General features: G+C 49.2%; 6 protein-coding genes across 6 annotated transcripts, besides 3 other annotated features; 1 reads left to right on the top strand and 5 right to left on the bottom strand.

Moving 5' to 3' along the window:
- Positions 1 to 1,672: 1,672 nt before the first annotated feature.
- Positions 1,673 to 2,953, bottom strand: FPSE_10908 (uncharacterized protein; the record flags this gene model as incomplete). The annotated part of the gene is made up of 1 exon (XM_009264025.1): positions 1,673 to 2,953. The coding sequence occupies one exon, from the start codon at positions 2,951 to 2,953 to the stop codon at positions 1,673 to 1,675; it is 1,281 nt and encodes a 426-aa protein (XP_009262300.1).
- Positions 2,954 to 3,692: 739 nt separating this feature from the next.
- FPSE_10909 (uncharacterized protein) lies at positions 3,693 to 5,155 on the bottom strand (the record flags this gene model as incomplete). The annotated part of the gene is made up of 2 exons (XM_009264026.1): positions 3,693 to 4,953; positions 5,007 to 5,155. 2 exons carry the CDS (start codon positions 5,153 to 5,155, stop codon positions 3,693 to 3,695), a joined length of 1,410 nt encoding a protein of 469 aa, XP_009262301.1.
- A 1,880-nt stretch (positions 5,156 to 7,035) lies between these two features.
- On the top strand, positions 7,036 to 11,002 carry FPSE_10910 (uncharacterized protein; the record flags this gene model as incomplete). The annotated part of the gene is made up of 5 exons (XM_009264027.1): positions 7,036 to 7,051; positions 7,109 to 7,257; positions 7,315 to 10,235; positions 10,287 to 10,923; positions 10,973 to 11,002. The coding sequence occupies 5 exons, from the start codon at positions 7,036 to 7,038 to the stop codon at positions 11,000 to 11,002; spliced, it is 3,753 nt and encodes a 1,250-aa protein (XP_009262302.1).
- Positions 11,003 to 11,503: 501 nt separating this feature from the next.
- FPSE_10911 (uncharacterized protein) lies at positions 11,504 to 13,762 on the bottom strand (the record flags this gene model as incomplete). Its single annotated transcript, XM_009264028.1, has 1 exon — positions 11,504 to 13,762. One exon carries the CDS (start codon positions 13,760 to 13,762, stop codon positions 11,504 to 11,506), a length of 2,259 nt encoding a protein of 752 aa, XP_009262303.1.
- A 1,099-nt stretch (positions 13,763 to 14,861) lies between these two features.
- On the bottom strand, positions 14,862 to 16,139 carry FPSE_10912 (uncharacterized protein; the record flags this gene model as incomplete). The annotated part of the gene is made up of 1 exon (XM_009264029.1): positions 14,862 to 16,139. The coding sequence occupies one exon, from the start codon at positions 16,137 to 16,139 to the stop codon at positions 14,862 to 14,864; it is 1,278 nt and encodes a 425-aa protein (XP_009262304.1).
- A 788-nt stretch (positions 16,140 to 16,927) lies between these two features.
- On the bottom strand, positions 16,928 to 19,704 carry FPSE_10913 (uncharacterized protein; the record flags this gene model as incomplete). Its single annotated transcript, XM_009264030.1, has 2 exons — positions 16,928 to 19,252; positions 19,312 to 19,704. 2 exons carry the CDS (start codon positions 19,702 to 19,704, stop codon positions 16,928 to 16,930), a joined length of 2,718 nt encoding a protein of 905 aa, XP_009262305.1.
- Positions 19,705 to 22,670: 2,966 nt separating this feature from the next.
- Positions 22,671 to 22,752: a repeat region.
- A 7-nt stretch (positions 22,753 to 22,759) lies between these two features.
- Positions 22,760 to 22,940: a microsatellite.
- A 10-nt stretch (positions 22,941 to 22,950) lies between these two features.
- Positions 22,951 to 23,060: a repeat region.
- The last annotated feature ends 12 nt before the right edge of the window (positions 23,061 to 23,072 follow it).

The raw sequence follows: 23,072 nt of genomic DNA, 5'->3' as shown, positions 1-23,072 counted from the left end.
CCTATCTTTCTTTTTAAGCTGGCTGACATCTCAGTTTATTAGGTACTCCGTACTTGTCAGATCAGTTGACCTGAAAAGGAATCCACTTGCTATTTCCAAGGGCTCAAGTTCATAGGGGACCAAACCAAACCAAACCCTTTCCCCCTGCTAGAGTCAAACGAGATCCCCATTAGACGGCAGTAGCCTGGCAAGTCTAGATTCTGTGTTCAAACGGTTTGGTTCCCCGACACGATCCCCATATATAAAAGTCGGTCCGTCAAAGTTGTTTTGCTGGGGTTTCAAGGGCCGTTGGATGGCATATGCACTTTAAAAAAGAATTGGATACTACCGGGCTTGAAAACTCTCTTCCGATTGGGCTACCGGCCTCCGGGAGGGATCTACCCGCTCTAACGGACCGCCGGACTGGTCGCCGAAGTGCTGTCTCTGTCTTTGCTGTCATGGCTCATCCTTGCCCTGTCCCTGTGCTTGTCCATGCCAGGCTTCGTTTTTTTCTTCTCTCTTTGCCTGCCCACAGGCAGAACCTACCTAACTAATGCCAAATGTGCTGTAAGACCGGTCTGCTACTGTCGTACAACGCACCAAGTTCCCTACCGAAAGGACCGTGCTTCAGTTTACTCCATCGGGGTTGATGCATCTTCTTCGCCCCCGGAGAGCGGGCGAGACCCTGAGATGGAGATGAGATGCTGATTGAAAGGGGCCCGGTGTAATCCGGTTGGAGCACTTCAGTTCTCTATGCGTGGATATGTACATACACTAACCACAAGGCTCTCCGTCTGTATAAGCCGAATTTGGCCTTTGTACGAGAGAGATGACCCTTAACAGTGGACCGCAAGACGGCGCCGGCTTCAACGTCCCCTTCTAAAGATAGCTTCGCAAAGAGGCTCTATCTAGGTCTCAGTGCCGGATGCTCAAAGTTGCGCACTACTAGTAGTATCCTAGCCAGTGGGGAGTAGGAAAATTGAGGGTATCATTTCCCTCAGACTACAACATGTCACGAGCACTTAAAGTATTTGAAAGGTGGAGTATTAGCAAATCGAATGTTTAGTCAGTTGAGAATCTGGGGACATCAGAAAAAGGACGACCTCTAAGCTTTAGGGTATAGAGACAAATGGCGTAGGAATCTGATCTAAAGGGAATGGACTTACTCATTGATACAGTTGTTGTGCTCTTAGTAGATGGGTTGCCATGTTACTTGCAGAAATACTCTGGAAAGAGTCTTGCAGCTCGTAATGAAAAACAGTTTTAAGGCTGTCCTAACGTCTACTGATATGAATCATACTGCACGCTTAGTATACTTCCAGTATCTGACAGTTCGAAAGAGCCCGCACCTCTGACTTCTACTACACGAAATATCACTAAGTGGCTTTAACCTTGATACGTGCGGCAGACATCCAGGTACAATATTTCTCAAATACAAGTGACATAACTATGTTCCCTATCATCCCTTCCACGCAGTTAATAGTAGGTGGTGGTGTTCATAACCTCGAAAAGCACATCAAATGATAATAAGTCCTTGCCAGTGCAGACACCCTTTGACATGAATACCGTCTTATATAGCTTCATTTAGCACTTTGATCTCGGTGATAGGCAATTGCCATTTCTTACATGCCAAACACGTCGTCAGGGGGAGTACTTTATGATTAATTCTTATGATCTTCTTTATAAGCCACCCCTATAGCAACGCATCAATCACCCGTTCCAGGCCCAGATCAAGGTACGCATCATCATGCGAGAATACAATCCTAAACCAACCAGGCTTCTCTGAGCCAAACCCCTTGCCAGATGCCAGAAAGATTCTCTTTGCCATCAACTTACTCATGATAAGATCCGTAATGTCATCAGTTTCCAAATCAGGGTGTCGTGACGTGTAATACTTGCCCAGATCAATCCAGAGGAAGAACGCAGCATTAACCCCTGGAGCGTACTCGATCTCGTTCTTCCGAGCCCACGATACAACACGAGTGTACTGGGCTGATAGCTTCCTTTGGTTCTCGGCAATATATGACTCGACGAAGGCATCATCTTCCAGTATGTTGACTGTGACATGGTCCGAGATGGATGACACTGAGCTGTACAGCCCAACTGCTACTATAGAAGCGTGCAGAGACATGTTGGCTTGAGACACAATCGTGCCAACTCGGATACCGTTGGCGCCAAAGTCTTTCGACATGCCCCAAAGAACATGCACACGATCAGCATCGATGATGCCTGCTGTATCAATTGAAAGAGCAGACTCGAAGGGAACAGAGAAAGGGTGTTGGTCGACCGTGTTGGTCCAGACAGACAAGGCATAGATCTCATCGCTGATGAAGTGCATCTCGTACTTCTGGCACAGCTTCATAAATGCAATAAGAACACTGCGAGAGTAGCACCGTCCCAGGGGGTTATGCGGATGGCTGATGACCAGACTTGCAACTCTGGTCCCCTGGGCCTGAGCTTCGAGAATGGCTTTCTCGTACTCGGCTACCGCGGCCTCGTCGAGGGGGTCAACCTCGCCAAAAGCAACTGGGAGAAGCTTTGCTCCGAAACGGGCAGTGAGATCAGGAACAAAGGTTCCGTAGTATGGTTGTCCAAGAAGGATTCCGTCGCCAGGGTTCGCAACAGCCCACGACAGGTGCTCAATAGCAGCACTGCATCCATTAGTCATAGTGATATGCGCCGGCTCAATAGCCTTGAACGGCTTGAGATGTTTGGTCAAGAACCGCGATACAGATTTCTTGACCTGCTTCGTGCCCGTTGTTCCATCGCCATAAGTGAAAGCCGGGTTCGTCAACGCCAAGTTGTCGTGGATGTGCTTCCGGAGAACATCATGCATGAGGGTATTCTCGGCAACTCCCAAACTCACGATGCCATCAGGATTAGTCTCTTGGTCGAAGAGGTTGGGTATGACTTCCCAGAGATCCATACCCTCGATGGCCTTCTCTGAATCATGGGCGCGTTTTGAAAGAGACATTGGTGTTCAGTTGTCGTTGACGTGAGGATATGTATGCAGTGTAAGTGAGGTGTGAAGAGGGAATATACTGACTGACCTGTATCGATTGGGTCCCGAGATAAGTGGCTACCGGTCGCCGATAGCCGCTTGAACGTTCTATAGCGTTACAAGAATGCCAATTTCCAATCTTGTATAGAATTACCATTAAAAATTGAGAGTTTAAAATTCCATTGTTTCTGATTGATGCGTGGATAGTGTCTCATTGTGTGTGACAATACTAGCGAAAGTCAGATTTGAGTTGTGCTTTGATTCACTCGACCAGATGAACGGGCCTGAGAGTATGACATCGGCCGGCAGTGAGAAACTGCTTCAGCTTGGAAATTTCCTATGAGTAAAGTAAGTATGCATTCCCTAGGGTTATACTTATCGTGGCCCGGTCCTGGAAGTGAGATGATGCATGTGCCAAAAGCTTGATGAGAATGGGGGGTGATGATCTCAACAGGGGCCTGGCTTCTTATGAGTTCAACTCAGACAAAGGTGATTATATCTGATCACGATGTAAGGTTAGAATAGCTGGAGATTGATATGTCTCAGTTGTTTGATCACTGATCCCCGGAAACCAGCCCCTTTCGTGATATCATCACTTCGCACAAGAGTCACGTTGTCATGCATACAAAACAGCATGGACCAGAACAGATAATTCCTTCTATTTCACAGATTCTTATTAACGCTTGTAGTCGTAAATGTCTATATCCTCTCTCTATTTCAATGTCACAATCTCTTCGGCGCTGGTAGGATGAATAGCAACGCAGCTGTCAAAGTCGGCCTTTGTGGCACCCATTTTGATAGCGACACCAAAGCCCTGCAGCATCTCACCGCTGCCAATTCCCATAATGTGCAGACCAACAACCTTCTCCTCGGGTCCAGTCGTAATAAGCTTGTAGCTGGTAGGGCCCTTCTGCTCGGGCTCCATCATGGCATAGTACATGGCTGTGAAGCTTGTCTTGTAGACCTTGATGTTGTCCTTGCCGTACTTCTCGATAGCCTCGGGCTCTGTCAAGCCAATGCTACCGACCTCGGGGTGAGAGAATACAACGGAGGGAATGTTGCTGTAGTCGAGCTTCAGGGTGGAAAACTCGGCACCACCGAACAGACGGTGCGCGAGACGGCGTCCAGCAGCGATGGCAACAGGTGTCAACTCAACTTCGCCGGTAACATCACCAAGAGCGTAGATGCTGTCGACATCGGTGTTTTGATATTCATCGACAATAATGTGTCCTGACTTGGCAAGCTTGACTCCAGCCTCCTCCAGGCCGATGCCCTTGGTCTCAGGGGTTCGGCCGATAGCCCAGATCAGGTTGTCGACATCGCTGACAACGCTCTCGTTGCCTTGGTCGTCCTTGTATGTGACGGTAAGCTTGCCGTTGGCGTCCTTCTCGATCTTGCTGGCCTGCGAACGCTTGTGAAGCTTAACACCGAGTCTCCCGTACTCCTTAGTAACCGCCTCTTGGATCATGGGGTCGAAGTTGCGGAGGAAGGTGTCATGACGGATGAAGAGGTGAGTCTCCGTGCCAAGGGCGTTGAACATGCCAGCGAACTCGACAGCGATGTAACCCGCACCGACAATGGCGACCTTCTTGGGCTGTGTGGAAATGTCGAAGAAACCATCACTGTTGGTTCCGTACTCGGAGCCGGGAATCTCGGGGGGGATGGTGGGCTTGCCTCCAACAGCGACAAGAATCTTCTTGGCGTTGATCAGAACTTTGGAGTTGTCGTCGAGTGTGACCTCGGCCTGGTTCTTAGAGGTGAGGCGGGCCCAACCGTGTACGTAATCGACCTTGTCGTTGTTGAGGTTTCGCTCGTAGATACCGTTCAGGCGCTTGATGTAAGCGTCACGCTTGGTCTTGAAGGTGGACCAGTCGAAGGGAGCTGTCTCCTGGACGGAGAAGCCATAGGCCTTGGAATCGTGGATGGCCTCGGCAAGGGCGGCAGCGTTGTAAGTAACCTTCTTTGGCACACAGCTAAACGGTTTGTTAGTTTCACGGTTCAAGATAAGCTTCAATGGGATACGCACCCAACGTTGACACAAGTTCCACCAAGTCGCTTGTTCTCGACAATGGTAGCTTTGATGCCAAACTTGTTGCTGGCCATGCGCGCAGAGGCAAGTCCTCCACTACCACCGCCAATGACGAGGTAATCGGTCTCCTTGGTAACGGGAGCCATATTGCGCGCAGATGTAGACAAGTGTCGAGTAATTGAAGCTATTCGCAGCGGGGTTGTTCTCGAAGACGAAGACAGTGTTGATGAGCGTAGAGAGTGGGCGAGAGCTTGCATGGACAAAGGCTGCACCGAGGCTTGACCTTTATGAATTGTCACGAATGGAGCAAAAGAAAGGTGGGAGGGGAATGACGTCTTTTAAATGGACAAGGAGAAGATACAATATGCGATGGGACAGTAAAAGCACGAAAGTACCTCCTAGTTAGACGTGGTTGTGGCGGGGTTGTTGTGGTAGAGAGAGAGAGCCCTGCAGAAGCGGATTGGACGGAATTGATTTGATATGAGAGAATTGGTTATTAAGACGATTATCGGAACACTGAGTAAGCAAATGGATTCGAGGATTGAGCTTGGATTGGTTGACTTCAATGACGAGCTGAGGAAAAAGAGCACGATTTGAAATCCACCTGCAGCTTGATGATGATGATTATTTTTTGATTTGATTTGATTTACGGGGTCTAGAGAGTTCCACTTACACTTCCGCATCCGTTCCCGTTAGCGGCAAATAGTTGCAGAGACAAGCTTGCCCCGTGGTTGGCTGCAGAGACCTTGTTGAAGAGTCCCTCGAGGGTGTCAAGTTTCAAATCAGATAAACGAAATGTGGAATCATGTTTCTAGAATTATAATTCCTCATCTTTTTGTATCTTGGTGGCGACTTGTCAAAGTACTCCCTGGAATAATAACAGCCCAGTAACCAGGTACACTCTGTTCAGCCGAGGTTGATGACAAAGAACACCACCTACCAAAAGACTGCGCTGGATATGGCAACTTGCAGGATTGTGTAAGCATATATGATCCCTGGTATTATATGTAGGACTGCAAGTATGTATATCCATATGTGATTGTGTAGAATATTGAAAGGCTGTAGCATGATTAAAGTCCTCTCCGGCAAGATGACTGCAGACGATGTATCCCTTAGACATCATGCAGCCCGGGCACGCATATGCATGCACACGCAGCTATAGCGACACACTGCAGGTCTCAGTAACCTCGGGCCAAAGCGAGTCTGCACATGACCTCATTTGAAACGCAGAATACATGGTCATACAGTGTATGGTATTTGTAATAAAAGTCGCATTCATGTAGATGTAGTCAACATAGCCGCTGTTATATTGATGATAGCAACTGTATGTGAGATGTTCAATAAACCTGCCAATAGCTAAACAGTCTAAAGACTAAAACTATAACTCACCAATATAGCAATATACTAACTTTGTTGTTTCTTTTGGAATCTTTTCAAGGTATGACGTTCCGTGGGTGGAGCTTCGCTTCTGTAGCTGAATATTGACAGCTTCCACAAGCTCTATCCATGGCTTAAACCCTTACTTACGTAGACTGTGAGACTCGCTTCAGTGCGTCTTTAGCGGATAATTCATAATTGCTTCTGTCAAGGTTCCCCCCTATCCCCTGTAAGTTTCAACGCCTCTTGATTGGTTCTCATGTCCCCTGTCGTCGTCTCTCATTTGCTCCAGCTCCTTCTTTGAGGTCTGGGCAGCACCGACCAACCCCCCATAATCGCCCAAACGACAGACCCAGACCCAGGCAGACCCAGACTGGACCCAGGCCAGGCTGACGATCCAATCCAATCCAATCTCATCTCCATCTCCATCTTGAAGCACCAGAATTCAACCTCCTCAACAACGGTATTTGTTCTCTTCGCCCGTTATATCGAGTTTTATCATCGATCGCTCTATCGACTCTATAATCGATAGCCGCGGTCCATATCCATCGCTAACCCGACAAGCATCAACTCCAACATCTCCTGGCGCTATCGCGACCCGACGTCCGTGTCTCCCGTTCTGAGCTCGTTGTAGCTTGTATACGTGATAATGGCGGCTGATGAAGGTATCTGGCGCTCGCATGGCATCTCGACTTGTTCCACGTAAGCTAACTTGCTACCAGCGCCAAACCTGAACCTTTCTCCTGATGAGAAACGGACCTATGGTCAACTCTTCCGACAAGCCGATTCCGAGAGTGTTGGTGTTGTGGTTGGCGAAATTGCTGTCAGGTTCTTCCACAAAACAGGCCTCGACTCCCGTATTCTTGGCGAAGTACGTCCATCATCACAGTATCCAACCGTCAACCTTCGACTCGCTTACACTTTATAGATATGGCAAATCGCCGATAAGGAGAATCGAGGTTTCTTGACACCAGCTGGCTTCGGCATCGCCCTACGACTCATCGGACACGCACAAGCCGGTCGCGAGCCTACGCCCGAGATTGCCCTTCAACAAGCTCCTCTTCCTCGATTCGATGGCATCGCACCTCAACCCACCGGCGGCATCCCTCCGCCTCCGCCTGTCCCCGTCAGCTCGCCGCCTCCTCCAGCTGCTCTCCAAGCCCAGAGCACTGGCGGCCCGATCCGTATCCCACCCCTGACTCCCGAGAAGGTCACACAATATACCGGTCTGTTCGAACGACAGCCTCTTCAGAATGGCCAGCTCCCCGGCGATCAGGCTCGAGGTATTTTCGAAAAGTCTGGTCTGCCCAACGAGGCACTGGGTAGAATATGGCAGCTTGCCGATGTCGAGCAGCGTGGAGCTCTTGTCTTGACAGAATTTATCATCGCCATGCACCTGCTCACCTCTATGAAGACCGGAGCTCTACGATCTCTCCCCAGTGTCCTTCCTCCTGGCCTTTACGAGGCTGCCTCGCGCCGTGGCCCAGTTCCACGCCAATCTTCGACTGGTCCCGGTATTTCTGCTATTCCTCGACAACTCAGTGGGACGGCACAAGTTCGCACAAACAGCCCTCTTGGCCGACCTCCCATGTCCCCTCAACAGAGCGGTGCTAGTGACTGGGCGGTGACCCCCGCCGATAAGGCTCGATTCGATCAGATCTATGCCGACCTCGATAAGGGTAACAAGGGCTACATTACTGGAGAAGAAGCTGTCCCCTTTTTCAGCCAGTCCAACCTGCCTGAAGACTCCTTGGCTCAGATTTGGGATCTCGCCGATACCAACTCCCAGGGCCAGCTTTCACGCGAGCAGTTCGCAGTCGCTATGTACCTGATCAGACAGCAGAGGACTGGTCGTTCAGTTACTCTGCCCACCACCCTACCCGCCAACCTAATTCCCCCTAGCCTTCGTAGCCAGGTTCGCCCGCATACTGCCACATCTGCATTCGATCCTCCTCCCGCGCCTGTGATACAAGCTCCCCCTCCTCAGCCAAAGTCCGCCCTTGATGATTTGTTCGGCCTTGATTCGGGTAGCTCAACCCCTGCTCCTCCACCTCCTGCTCAGGCTCCTATGTCAACAGGAGGCTCTAATGCTAATGACCCCTTTGCCGGTGGCTCCTCCTTTACGCCTACTTCTCCCGGGAAGCCATCCTTGACAGGAAATAGTGGCTCAAGCTTTAAGCCATTTGTCCCGTCATCTTCCTTTGGCAGGGGCTTGACACAACACCCTACTGGTGGCTCGACCGGCTCCGGCCAGAAGCTTTCTGCACCATCTGCATCCGAGGATTTGCTTTCAGACAACGATGAGGCTAGTAAGAACATCTCGGAAGAGACCACTGAGCTCGCGAACCTTTCAAACCAGATTTCTTCCTTGTCTAAGCAAACTCAGGATGTCCAGGCCAAGAGGACTACTACTCAGAATGAGCTTGGCCAGGCCACATCTCAGAAGCAAAACTTTGAGCAGCGTCTCGCCCAGTTGCGCTCACTCTATGAGAAGGAGGCGCAAGATACCCGTGCCCTCGAGGAGCAGCTTAGCAGCGCTCGAAAGGAGACCTCCAAGCTTCAGACTGAATGCATGACACTTGAAGGCACTTACCGAGATGTTCAAGCTCAGCATCAGAAGACACTGGAAGCTCTGCAGTCAGACAAACAAGAGAACACAAACCTCAGGGAGCGAATCCGTGTAGTCAATGGAGAGATTGCACAGCTCAAGCCTCAGATCGAGAAGCTCAAGTCCGAGGCTCGTCAACAAAAGGGACTGGTTGCTATCAACAAGAAGCAGCTGTCCACCACCGAGGGCGAACGTGACAAGCTCAAGATGGAGGCAGAAGACCTCGGCAAGAGTATTGATGACCTGCGTCAAGCAAACACTAGCTCGCCAGTTTCAGTGTCTGCCCAAATTGCAAGCCCAGCTGCTTCCGTGTCCAGCGCGAACAATCCCTTCTTCCGCCGAACTGCAAGCACTGATATCATGGGCGCGTTTGCCTCTCCTCCTCCCACTAAGAATGCCTCTGACAAGTCTTTCGACGACCTCTTCGGACCCGCGTTCCCACCCAGTTCCTCGGCCACTCCTCCCCCTGCTGCTCAATCCGGGTTCTTCAAGCCCCAGCACACCGGTGCTTCAAACGCCAGTGCAGGTTCATACAACACTCCTCCTGTTCAGGGCTCTCCTATCATGAGCCGTCAAGCGACCCTTGCTGCTGACCCTCCCGCTCCTCCAGAGTCGAGACAAATCAGCTCTAGCTTCCTGCCCTTCCCTGACCAAACCGATTCTCTCTCGTCTTCCCGCCAAGTGTCACCTCCCGCTTCGCGTAACGATGACCCTCTTCACGGTTCTATCACCCCTGTTCCTGGTGACTTCAAGTCCTCAGACAGCGTTGGCAGCGTCCCCGGTGCTTTCCCTGGCGATGATCTAGATAAGTCTGAAAGCAAGGATACGCTGTCTGCCCCCAATGACGCTCCTCGCGAGGCCACCAAGGACGATGAGTCGAAGCCTGCTGACTCTGCTGATCCCTTCGGTGGTCATGATGAAGCCAAGGCCAAGGCTGATTTTGAGAACGCGTTCGCCGCCTTTACGACTGCCAAGACCCAAAGCAAGCCCTCGCCTGAGGCGAACAAGTCGTCCGCTTTCGATTCTGAGTTCCCTCCCATTTCAGAGCTCGAGCGTGACGAGGAAGAAGACTCGGATTCTAGCAGCGACAACGGAGGCTTCGATGATAACTTCACACCTGCCTCGCCTCCTGCTAAGCCTGCAGCTGAAGGCTCCCCCGAGTTAACACACGCAGCTCCTGCTAGCACTTCCCCACAGCCCGCTCAGGAGGCCAACTCTCCCCAAGAGCCCAAGGCTGCCAGGTAAGCAACCAATATGTTTTCGAACCAGAAACAATAGCTAATAGAAACTAGCGCCGAGCAACCCTCGTCGCCCGCCACTATCACTGAGACTAACGCCCAAAAGTCATCTGTCGACGACATCTTTGGTGCAGCTGCCACTGGAGCTGCCCCTGCATCGCAACAAGCAGCCCCATCCAACCCACCCCAGAATAAGGGTGGGTTTGAAGATCTGGACAGTGACTTTGAAGGCTTAGAGGATGCTAAGGAGGGCTCCGCCGACGAGGACTTTGCCAACATCTCTCGCTCTGGACTGGATGACTTTAACCCCGTCTTCGACAGCAGCCCCCCTGGAAGTCAGGCCAAGACCGAGTCTACCGCATTCGGTAACGAGAGCTTTGATTTTGTATCTGCCAGCTCAACCGGGCCTACTCAGCCAGCTGCTGGGTCCCAGCAACAAAAGGCTCCTGAAGCTCACGACTGGGATGCTATCTTCTCTGGCTTCGACTCGCCCAGCGCAGCTGCTGCGCAGCCTGCTCCTGCCGATAAGCCAGAGGGTCCCGAGCCTCACCCTGGTCAGCAGGCTTTGAACCGCACTTTCTCCACCGAGTCAGAGCACGATGACCCAATTCTTAAGAGTCTTACCAGCATGGGCTACAAGCGCTCCGATGCTCTCGAGGCTCTTGAGAAATATGACTATGATCTTGACAAGGTATGTCTTGGTGTGAATACCCGTTATAAACACGACTAACGCATTTCAGGCTGCGAACTTTCTTGCTAGCCGCTCATAATGAATACACAACCATACGGTTGTATCCTATATCCTCGCATAAATGGAGGGCTTAATGCTATGCTGCATCATTGGTTTCCTTAGTACTTTTCTTCTTGTCCCCATCATCATGGTTCTTTTGTTGAATAGCTTCCCTGGCAGCGAATTTTCCTTATGCGTCTTACCCCATTGGAGATGGTGTTGTTTCTCATTATCTGCCCACACGTTGTAGTATCATGAAGATTACTTGTTTGTTTGAGTCATTGATTGGAGCATGTTTTGGGTCCTTCTTGTACGTCACATGCTTTAAGTCTGCAGCTGTAGACATATACTGTTTCGTGTTGTGTTGTCGATTTAATGCTCAGGATAGAGTGAGCACGAACGAGTCGCAACGATGAGGCTATATAAACAAGTTTAAATATCATTGTCGCTAAGTGGGCACGAAAAAATGCCTATCATACAGATTTCCCGCAATGCCCTTCCTCTTTTCTTGTGCATACCTGAATCATGACTCGTCCCTTTGTTACTTGACTCTACTCATGATAGTCTCCGGTCCACGTTCGATATCGATATTGGCGGCCTCCTTCTTGACCGCTGCTATCATAGACCTCTCGAAATCATCTCTCGTCCTCAGCACAACCTCGACCCATTGAACGCTCAGATCCCAGTAGGCCATCTTGAAAGCTACGTAAGCGTCAACGATGGCATCACGGTCTGCCGATAGTAGGCGCAGGAAGTGCTCTGTGACACGCCAGGTCTCCTTGATGGATGCACCGACGTCAGGCGATGGCAGTGTGCTAAAGCACTCAAATGCAGTAGAGATGTCGTTGAACAGCTTGTCCTGGAAGGGGTCGGTGCGACGGAACTTTGCGCCCTTGTTTCGCACGGCTGACAAGTACCGCACAAGCAGCTCCTCGGCAAAAATCTCGATAAAAATGTCCACAAGGGAGTGGTGCAGTACCTGGCGGTAATCGTTGACGTACTCTTCGAATGTCACCACCATCTGTTTCATTGCATTACCTGTGTACCAGCGGGGTGTGAAGAAGTCGGGCATGACCGTGCTGAAATCGACAGTGAAGACGAGTTGAGCGAAGCGGGTGATACACCACGTACTGAAATCGACGTAGCCGTCGCGCAACATGTTGACCTCAGAATCGATACGTTCGAGGTATGCAGGCGAGACATGCTGCTCAACCAGACGGCGGAAACTGGACAGATAGGCCAGGCGACCCTCGTCTTCGTTGTCGTCGATAGACGCAATCTGGTCGTTGGCCGTAGCCACAAGCCAATCTTGAAGAGCTTGGAAACCCTCCAGCTCAGGGATTTTACCCTCTTCGTAGGGGATAGCCTCGTCTTCAATCATAGCCTGCCACGACTGTTGGCGAGTGCGCAGACGAGCAAACATTGCGTCGATAACGCCTTCGACAACGTCGGCGCGCTGGGAATTGGCAGCAGCGTCTACTTGCTCGCGCAGCATACGCCATAGAGCGACAAAGTTCTTGGTTCGGAAATAGCCATACTCATCCTGATCCAAGTTGGAGCCCTCCACGTTGCGCTCTGCCAGGTCGCGCTTCTCCTGCGCAAATATTCGGTCGATCCATTCGTCAAGGAACTTGATGATGAGTTCACGAAAGTCGCGTACGAGCTCTGCTTCACGGTTGTCGATGACTTGTGGCACGAGCTCTTCTTGCTTGAGCCCAATCTTGGCCATCTTCCGGTAGTACTTCTCTGGGAAGCCCACAATCTCTAGCGTATGTGCCGATGATGCTTCGTTGCCATCTACCATGCCAACCAGGAAGTCATGCATAAGCTGGTGGTAGACACCTGCGTATGTCTTTACAATATTCCACTTCTTGGGCATGAGATGCGACATTCCGACCTTGACGACATTCAGATCGTTAAAGTACCACTTCATAATCTTGTCAAGCTTGCTCGGATCGTCGAGGAACTCTTCCTTTGCCCCCTCGAATTGCTGCTCGGCGCTGAGTCGGATGGCTTGTATAAACTTGTCTTTGTAGCCACGGACCTTCTTCGCACCGTCTGTGATACTCTGGAACCGTGTAGCCATTTCCCTGTGATCCTTCAGAGCTTCCTGCAGTGCCAGCACCCGTTGGTCGCTCGTTTCCTCAGCTTCCATCACCACCGCGAATCGCACCACAAGCCCGTTGTTGTCCTGCACAACTAGGTTGATGAGATTCAGAGCAATAATGCCGACATGCTCGTCAAACCAGTCGATCGTATCGTCCAGTCGCGCAAAGTAGTCGACTAATGTGGGTTCGAGACTGTCGTCATCTGCCCGCTGTATTTGCTCCATGGCATCGTCGCGAATGTTTCTTAGTTGGGTGAGTTCGTAGTGGCACGGCAGTAGGTTGGGCATGTTGTCGTTATCCTCGTCGTCCTCCCTTAGCATACCCTCGACCCGCGATATGCGATCGTTGAACGTCTCCAGGTTGCGGCGCATCGTCTCGACGGCGCCGAAGTTGCGGTGTGCTTGTGACACCAGATTGATGCTTGCAAAGTCCTTTATCATGTTCTGTGATTCGGAGCACAGCTTGTCGATCTTGATCATTTCCTCCTTGATCATCTGGACTGTCTTCTGGCCGTCGTTGAGACCCGTCATGCCCGATTGCGTTGTCTCGAGCTGCTCTCGCAGACCACTGCGAAGCTGTCCATCTACTGCGCCCTTTTTTCGTGAGAATTCCAGCTTTAGCGCAGGTATTTTGTCCAGATCGTCGGGATGCCGCAGCAGCTCCGAGAGCTTGGGCGCAGGTGTATCGTCCATTGTTGCGGCGTCGGCGTCGAGGAAAGGTACGGCGCCCAATCAAACCATGATGCGGGGAACTATGTGGTAGGTTCGTAACAGGAGTTTTAAATCGTCAGGCGATAGCGAGGATTGGCGTTGAAGCGAGTGTCGATGTGTCTGTACAGTAAAGAGAGTGGGATGTCTAATGTCGTGGGGAGCTCTCACTGTCCTTCCCCTAGATTAATAGGTGGTCGACATTTCCATCGTGTGGCTGACAGCTTAGCACAGCCACTTTCCATTTAAACATACCTACCTCAACTTGGGGTACAAAAATAAGTAATCTAAGAAACCTAGTCTAAGCAGCATAAGCTGACCTGCTAATTTCATCTCTTATGCTTCTAGTGACCAAGATTTCTGATACCCTGAAGCCTGAGTATATGGAACTGGCTTGACAGACCAGTGTCTTTCTAACAGTAGAGAACTTACCCTACAACCTAATACAGTACCCAGAGGCATATGACGCCAACCTTTACTCAGGCGCCCTTGATGTTCCCTCTGGTCTTGATAATACCTACTTGTGTGCGTTTTGTTCTTCAACTCTCATACGAAGCCCTAGCCTTCTCAAGTCACTCAATTTTGTTAACAATAAGATTAATCTGTCCGCGCAGATTGAAAACTCAGTACATCATCTGTTAGAGTTCCTCTCACAACAACGTAGGGTTGACAGAGCAGCTGTTTAGATCAACGCAGCAACAATGAACTCTTTGATAGTTCTTGCATTATGTCAACTAAACACATTTATGTAGTTCAACGCCATAGTATCTCTTATGTGAAGCTCCTGACGCAAAGCATAATCACAACACAACTCAATTGGACGAGAATGAAACATCATCAACCATCACGACAGCTAATTGTAGACCATTTTAGACTACTCACCTGAGAAGTATCACATCTGACTTATAATCTTTAATCTATAATAACTCTAAGGTTATTCTAAACAAATTCGAATAAAGTTGCAAGTAGGTAGCAGAAAAGTTAGCCTCTCAAGTCGTATGGTATAAAAATAAGTAGTCTAAGCAGCATAAGATGACATAATAATTTCGTCTCTTATGCTTATTATGGTCAAATTTTCTGATAATCAGTCACTGTCGCTCCCTGAGCTACTTGTTTCGCTGTCATCGTCATCGTCTTCCCCAAGACTCTGCTCTGCAATGACATCGCCTACCTCAAGGCCAACACCGGCGTTATCATCCGACTCTTCGTCATCGCTGTTAACCTCCCCTTCTTCTATATCCCTATCCCTATCCTTGCCTGTGTTTCTCCTCTTGTTCGGCTTTGTTGGGCCCTTCTTACCCTTACCAGGCGGGTTCTTTCTCTTGCGGGTTTCCAAAACAGTATCCTTGGGTCCCAGCGTACAGTTTGAGGGGAGGCTTTGGCCATGGTCGAGTACCCATATTGTCGGAAATTCGAGTACACGTGTGTTCTTGAGCACATCGCGAAGACAATCTTCCGGGTCGAGCTTGGTGACAACGGGTTTGTCTGAGGGTGAGCTGTGATTGACTAGGAGGTACTGAAACTGTCGTTTTTGAGCCTGGTCCTTTTCCGATGGCCACATGCTTGGCTCTGTATCGTGGTGGTTCATCCAAGTCTGTGAAAATGGGTCCTGAAGTGCAAACGACCCAAACGACCATGTTGAATTCGTCGAGTCCTGCAATTGTCCATCCAGGCCCGCTCGTGGAATTTTCTTGGACTGTTTTCCTTTCACCCGTTGTTCCTCCTCCAAGAACGTATGATAGGCTTGGTATAGTGGCATGTCGTCCATGACCTTGGATAAAGCCCGTATTTTCTTCGACTCGGTATCTGTGTTATCCTCGAAAGTCATCCACTCCACCTGCCAATTGACCCTCATCGTCCGCCTGTTAAGCGTCGTGTTGTTCGCTCGCTGTCTGACCATGCCCGTGGGCACACACATGATGGTGATGTTGAGCTTCTTCAATCGTGCAGTCAAATGTCGCTCAAAGGATCTACCTTTGGCTTCACGCAAAACCCTGGTGACAAGAACTTTGCGCTTGCGCCCATCTCGTCCAGGCTTCCACTTAACCTCTTGGATCGTCATGGGGCGCAACTCCTCTTCTTGTACAATCCCGCGCTCTTCTACGAGAAGCTTCTCGGCGCGTTCGACGGAAAGTTCGATCCCATGGAGAAAGTTGTAGTCGTGGTCGACACCGGCGGGTGTGCGAAGCTTCGAGGGGGCAACGTAGGCTGTCGCATCGCGTTCGCCAGAGCATTCAGACCAGGCTTTGTGTTTTTTTATACATCCGAGTGAGCAAGTACGAGCGCCACATCTTGGGCACTTGTATTTCGGTACTGAGATATGGCAAATACCACATAAAGATGTGAGGAGCGGGTCAGACATGACGGGCGAGAATGGATATGGATGAAGGAATTGATTAAAGGCGAAGAATGATGCGCCGCGAGTGAATGCGCAGCTAAGGTAAACTTTTTTATGGATCTGTATGCTTATCTTATCATGGCCTCAGGGTATCAGAAAATTTGACCGTAACAAGCATAAGAGACGAAATTAGTAGGTCACCTTATGCTGCTTAGGAAAGTTTCTTAGACTAGTTATTTTTATATCCTAAGACTTGAGAGGCTAACTTTTCTGCTATCTAATAGACTGAGTAAAGGTTGGCCATTAGATACCTCTTGGGCTGTGTTGGTTATAGGGTAAGTTCTCTGTGTTAAAAAGACATTGGTCTGTCGAAATGGTTCAATTTACTCAGTCTACATGAACCAACTGAAACAAATAGACAAACAAGTAAAGGCATGAATCATTACCATAGAACAGGTTGACATTTTTAACACTTCACATGCGATGCACATACATAGAAGTTGCATAGGTCATTCATTTAACGTTAAAATGTGTTTCATTGTTGTGACGTCCGTCAGATCAAGTAACGGAGCGACGCAGTAAATAAACACCGCTTCTCAGAAGAATACTCTAACATAATGGAAAAAATGGCCGTCAAGCCCAGGTATATGAGCGAAAGCTGCTCATCAGATGAGACAGTAAATGGTTGTAATAGAAAGGGTGAAAAGGAGACATTAAACGCCGTGGCCCGCAGGTTTTGATCCAAGCATACCGCCAAATACAACGCAATTAAATAGGATATCAGATATTGATGAATATATCAACTAACACATTCATCGTGTACCGCCAAGAGCACTGATCCTGGCGCCCGATGGCCTGTGCATCAGGGACTGTTGGTGCTGGAGCTGATGCTTAGATACGACAGATGTCTCGTGTGAGACTGTCCCGTTATCGGATCGATTCTCCTCGAAGTCCTCTTCGTCATCCTCGACAATCTTTGTGGGGATCTCGTCCCGGAGGCTATACTGCTGCGACGATCGCTCGGGAGTAGTAGCTGTAGAGGCAAAGGACATTGCTGTGCTGCTCCTGTTGGGGATGAGATCCGGGGTGGGAGGGATACTGGACGCCCTCCCGGACCGCGGCGCCAGGAGGGATTCATCCCCTGTTTCGGAAGTGGCGGCGGAGTGGCCGTCATCGCTCTGGACGGTAGAGTGCCTCGAATTCCGTCGGCTAGAACTCCCTAGTTCGGCATCATGTGCCAGCTGCAGGCCCTCGACAGCAGCCTGGCATTGCTCAGCAATGTTGCGCACAATGTGTGCAATGGCATCAGTCTTGTCCTTGAGGTGGCGGTCGGCCACATCGCTGAAGCTCGCTGAAGAATATCGCTTGCTTCGGCTGGTGGAGGAAGTAGTAGTAGGGCTGGGGCTAGGAGTGAGACGGCTGGGTTCGCTGGATTGAGTCTCCTCCTCAGTCTCGTCATAACCCTCCTCGATCTCCTGAGCCAGGTCATCAGGCTTGGTAAGAGACTGGATGAGATGCTCCATGTGGTGGCTTTGGCCACCAATGAGACTGCGAAGGTGAAGAACGACTCTTCGGGCCTCGTCACGCTGGCGCATGATGGTCACGTTGGTGTGCTGAAGCTGAGAGAGCTCCTTCTTGTTTCTCTTACGCTCGCGCTCAAGCTCCTCAGCAATCTCCTGCTGGAGGACGAGGGCCTCGAGAGCATCGTCACGCTGCTTCTCAGTACCAGTAAGACGAACAGAGAGGCGGGCGTTGTCGTCCTTCTGCTGATCAATGAGGCCAGCAAGACGGCGGTTCTCCCTCTTGTGTGTGTCGATCTTGACCTTGAGGTCTTGTGTCTCTTTGGTAAGGGTCTCAGCGAAGGCCTGGAACTTGAGGAACTGCTGCTTCCAGCTCTCGAGCTCCTCCACAAGGTAGTTGTTGCGCTTGTTGACCTTGCTGAGCTCAGTGTCCATGCGACCTTTGAGGTTGATGAAGTCCTGCCAAGCTTCAAGAGCATCGCGCGAGTATTGGTTTCTCTCACGGACGAGCTCGTTGAGGTGGCGCATAGACACCTTGGTCATGAGAGGCTTCTTGACGGATCCGCCAAAGACAGCCTTAATGCCAGTGTTGCGCCCAAGTTTCTCACAGACGTGATCCATAACAGCCATGACGGCGTCCTGGTTCCACCACTCAGGGTCCTGGATAGACTCGACCTCTCCACGCATCACGATGATTTGGCCGGCAGGGACAAGCTTGCCACCACCGTAAGCGGATCGGAGATGCTGAGGAACTCCGGAGGGGGTGACATCGCCGTTCAAAGCTTGAGTGAGTCGGGTGACAAACTTGTTACGCTGGCCGGGGTTAAGAGCGGTGGGAGGGCTGGATGTGAGAACGAAGTTGCGATCAAGGTCGACGACGAGGGCGTCGGTGGGTGCTGTGAAGAGAGAGCGGCACTCGACGGTGATACCTAGGATGTAAGGACCAGGCTCCTGGACCAACTCCTTGGCATGACGAGCGTGGACAACCGGAACGTAAAGACCACTCCACTCATAAACTCGGACACAGTATCTAACAGTCTCGGCAGCCATGGTGAGCATAGCAGGGTAGTGGCTGACAAAGATGATTCGGCGCGTAGGAGAAATGGCTGCTTCGATGACGCCGACAATGTTGGGGATTGATAAACAGTTGAAGAGGGGCCACATGGCGAAGTTTTGGAATCCAGTGGGCGAAGATGGGAACTGGTAGCAAAGAGCATAGTCCTTCATGTCGATGCGGACCAAATCGTTCAGGCGAGGAGCAGGGAAGCTGAGGATACGGGAAACCTCCTCGGCGTGGAACAGGTTGGTAGCCTTGTTCCAGTGAATCCACATACCTCGAAGATAATCTCCCAGAAGATTGTACAAAGGATATCGGGAGAGGAATGACAAACAGTAGGGAATCCAGTAGGTCTCATCAGGGTTGTCATAATAGTCACTCTCAGTTCTCTTGCGAAGCTCGCGGATTGTCTCGGCCCTCTTCTCATCGGCTCGCGACCAAACTCGCAAACAGATACCATACAGAGTGTGAGAGGAATCTTGCTGAAGAACAAAGGAATGGTGAACGCAGTGAGGCTGGCTGCGGCCTGTGCAAATCTCTACATCATGAGGGAAACAAGCCTAGTCGCCACCAGTTAGCTGGATGAATTCAATCATTTGATCAAGCAAAAAATACGCACCCTCATGGCAGAGTGAAGCGCGCGAGCGATCTCATTGTCCTGCTCAAGGCGAGGGCTGCTGCCCAAAATCTCGGGCAACCAGAACTGACCAACGGCACCCTTCATGTGGCCAATCTTTCCTTGGGCCGGAGTAGGAGCCTTGACCCATTGCGATGGTTCGCGGCCGACACCGCAGACCATATACGCATGTGTCAATGTCTTTGGTGTTCGCTGCTGGGGCTTCATGTTGAGGGTTGAAGGAATAGGTTGCGTAATGCGCGAGTGCAGCGAAGAAGTTCGACTAGGGATCAGCAGGTTTTGGTCTGGGCCCTGATCGCGGGTGCTGGGCCTGCCATCGCGGTCGCTAGTCCGAGGACGGGTAAAGGAGGAATGGGTATTGAGCGAAGGAGGCATAATGGCGGTGGTAAAGCGAATCGGTCCTTCGTATCTTTCGTCAAATTGGGTATCGGAGTAACAGTAGTCGTCGTCGAATTGATTAGAGATATAATAGAGCTGTTGCTGTATTTCGCAACTGCTGTCCGTTTTGTTATTGTCGAGTTGGCGTTAACTGACTAGCAGGCTTTGAATCAGTCCTCTGTTCGCGTCGTGCCCGTTTAACTTGGGGGGCTCTGCTCCGCGCTCAAGACTTCATTCAGAGGCTCGAGTCAACCGGGCTTTGAATGGAAAAGCAAGGAAGAAGGAGAGAGAGGAAAAGAATGAAACTCGAAGAACGAGGGGGAGATGGGTCAAATGTATAAGTAAAGGGAGAAGAGGCAAGAGAAACAACTGAACGGGGTGTACCGTTAGGAGGCAGGTAGGGGTGGGCGTGTGGAGAGCTTGCTCTATCCATGGATACAGCAGGAGCAACTCCTAGCAAGCGAAACAAGATACGACACCAACTGGGGAAGGAATGGGCATGAAGGTACCTGTACTTTTTGGTGGTCTACGCTCCTCAATTCAGTGGGAGCTCCCGTTGTCCGTTGAGACTAACGGTACCGGTACCTGTAAACCTGCTTGGCTTAGTAGGCAAAGCAGGGACGGCATAAATGGCCCTGAAAAAAGGTCAACCCAAAAGCCTCTAAGCGGGCGAAAAGATGAGACAGAGAGCGGCTGGTAGGCAGGACAAGGACTGAATAGGCTAGGACGTGGGCTTTGACCCTTGCCCGAGGTGGCCAGACACTGTATTCGACTCTCAACTGATCACTGACTGGCTATTGTCTGTTTATGGATATTATGCTGTGCAAGCAATGTGTGACGTGATTCATTGATGCGTAACTTGTAAGTGAGTGACGGACTGCAAGCATCAAACCGCCATGGCGTTTAACATCAGACAATGACAATCTTGATTGCGAACAAAAACTCTTTTTGGCTGCGACCAAGAGAAGTCAAGAGAAGTCCCGTCAGCTTTCGGCTTGGGCTAGGGATGTATGTACTGTACCTACATTAGGGGCAAGATGAGGAGCAGCATAGGCCAATCCCCATCCACCTATTGAGGGGGCCGAGATGCTGGGGCTATCAGGGGGAGAACCACAAGCTGCAAGGTGCTAGCTGGACCTGCACACTTTCTGCAGGGGCACCCTAGTCCTTCTCCTGGTCCTGGGCCTGGGCTGGAGGCTTCCAAATGGTTCCGGGTACATGGGGGAGACGATTTTCCTTTTCATTCTCAGCTATTGAAGCGATGGATTGATGACGGGCAGAACCAAACGGCTTAGACCACAGCACAACATGGCAACCATAGCGAAACCTGAAGGCATGAAAATAGGTCTTGGCTTGGGGTTGCTGGTCAATATCTAGGTTTGTACCTATACCTGTGGCTGTACCTGTAATGTGAGTCCGGCTCTTTTTTATCCGGAAGCTACAGAGTACCGACCTCCATGATAAGACTAATAGACATGCAGTCTGACGACAGCTTTTGATTTATTTGCTTTGTTCACGTTCAAGCTTCTTGACGTGTCACAACTAACGCCTTGAAAGGTCTCATGTTCTCAACCAAAACTGACTCACGCCAGAAGCAGAAACAGCAGCTAACAATGCCCAACCGCCCCTCTTCCCCTCTCGTTGTTCTCTTTCTTTCTCTTCTTGCGAGAGATCGAGAGAAAAGAGGTTTAAGGATCCAGGGACAACTCAAACCAAAACATACTATTGCTAACATACAAGCATAACCTCGCCAAGTACTGTGTAGTAGTGGGTACTTGATATAATACCACCGGGACATATAACTACCAGTCTCCAATACAAGGGAACGGCTATTGTAATTATGCATGTACAGTCCCACTATCTCTTCACTATTGCGGTGTCCCAATGTTCTGGGCAAGAGTCTGATGTTCCTCTGGCAATTCGGACGATGTCACCAGATGATGACAATGTTTAAAATTGTCAGTTTCCATAGTAAAGCCTTGACGATAAGTGGAGACGCGTTCAATTGAAAATTTGTTGCCCATGGATACATCTCCTGTCACGAGCATGTAGATGCATAGATGGTTGTCTGTTTCTTTAGATACTGATCTCATTCCTCTACTGTCAAGTATGGACATCACCATCGCTGCTGGTACATGACAAATCTCAATTCCTGCGGCGATTTCGAAACTCCGTCCAGGTCTCAACTCTCTGTCACTTTGTGTCTGTATATTTCCATAGCGCATGTCCGTCCCACTGCGACTGTGCCAAAGATGATCAACCCCCACTCAATAAAGTGAACCCCAGCTAGTAGGTAGCAGAAAAGCTGACCTCTCCAGTCTCGGTATACAAAAACAAATAGCCTAAAGAGTATAGTTTAAGTAGTATAAGATGACCTATTAATTTCATCTCTTATGCTTCTAGTGGCTAATCTTTCTTGTACCCTAAGGCCCAGCTCAAAAAAGACAACGGAGCCAATGGTAAGCAAGGGAGGCGAACTCTGGTCCCCCTACCTGGAAAAGGGAAATTGTCTTTGTTTATTGTTCATGTTGAATGGATTTTGGGTTTTGACTGGCTCATCTCTTACTGCAGTGCCCAAAACTACTGTCTGCATGTCTCTGACAGATCAAGATAAAGGGAGAGCCGAAAGCAAAATGTCTTCTAGACGAGCAAGAGAACCGCCACTATGAAAAGATCTGCAGTGTAAGGAGAACAAGAAACAAACACAATGTGCTCACACAAGTCTGTCCTTGGGCTACCTTGTGGCTGGCTTTATTGTATACTGAACGGACTAAGACTAATTATGGAAATGAAGAACACAACACGAACATCTCTGCCTTATACAGGTACATCCAAATAATTTATTGTAATTGCTTATTATATTTAACTCTACAGAGGCAGCCCTTAAAAGTTCTTACTTACTAAAAGTAATTAGTAATAATCCCTATAGCTTATTAAGGGTTAATATATTATATTTATAGGGGTATATATTATAAGTAATTTCTTTTATATTTTTTATATCTATTTACTTTTAAATAACTTTTAAAATAATAATTAATATAATAACTTAAGTTATAATTATAATATTAATATTACTATAAGGTAATTTAAAATCCTCTTATAAAATCTATATTATAATAAGAATATTACTTTATATAATTAATATAATATATATATAAATATTTAAAAAAAGCTTTTAATTTATTAAAATATTATTTAAGTTATATAATAAGATATTATAAGATATATTATAATTAAAATAGCTAAATAAATATATTAAAGAGAATTAAGTTTTAATTATCTTAAAGGTTAATTTTAATTAATTTAATTAAAAAAAGACTATTAATATTATTATTAAAGAATTTATTATTAAAGGTATTATAATT

The sequence above is a fragment of the Fusarium pseudograminearum genome, chromosome 3 (assembly GCF_000303195.2).
Source record: "Fusarium pseudograminearum CS3096 chromosome 3, whole genome shotgun sequence".
NCBI lineage: Eukaryota > Fungi > Ascomycota > Sordariomycetes > Hypocreales > Nectriaceae > Fusarium > Fusarium pseudograminearum.
Note: the sequence above shows the minus strand (reverse complement) of the source record. Positions and strands in the feature narration are given on the sequence as shown.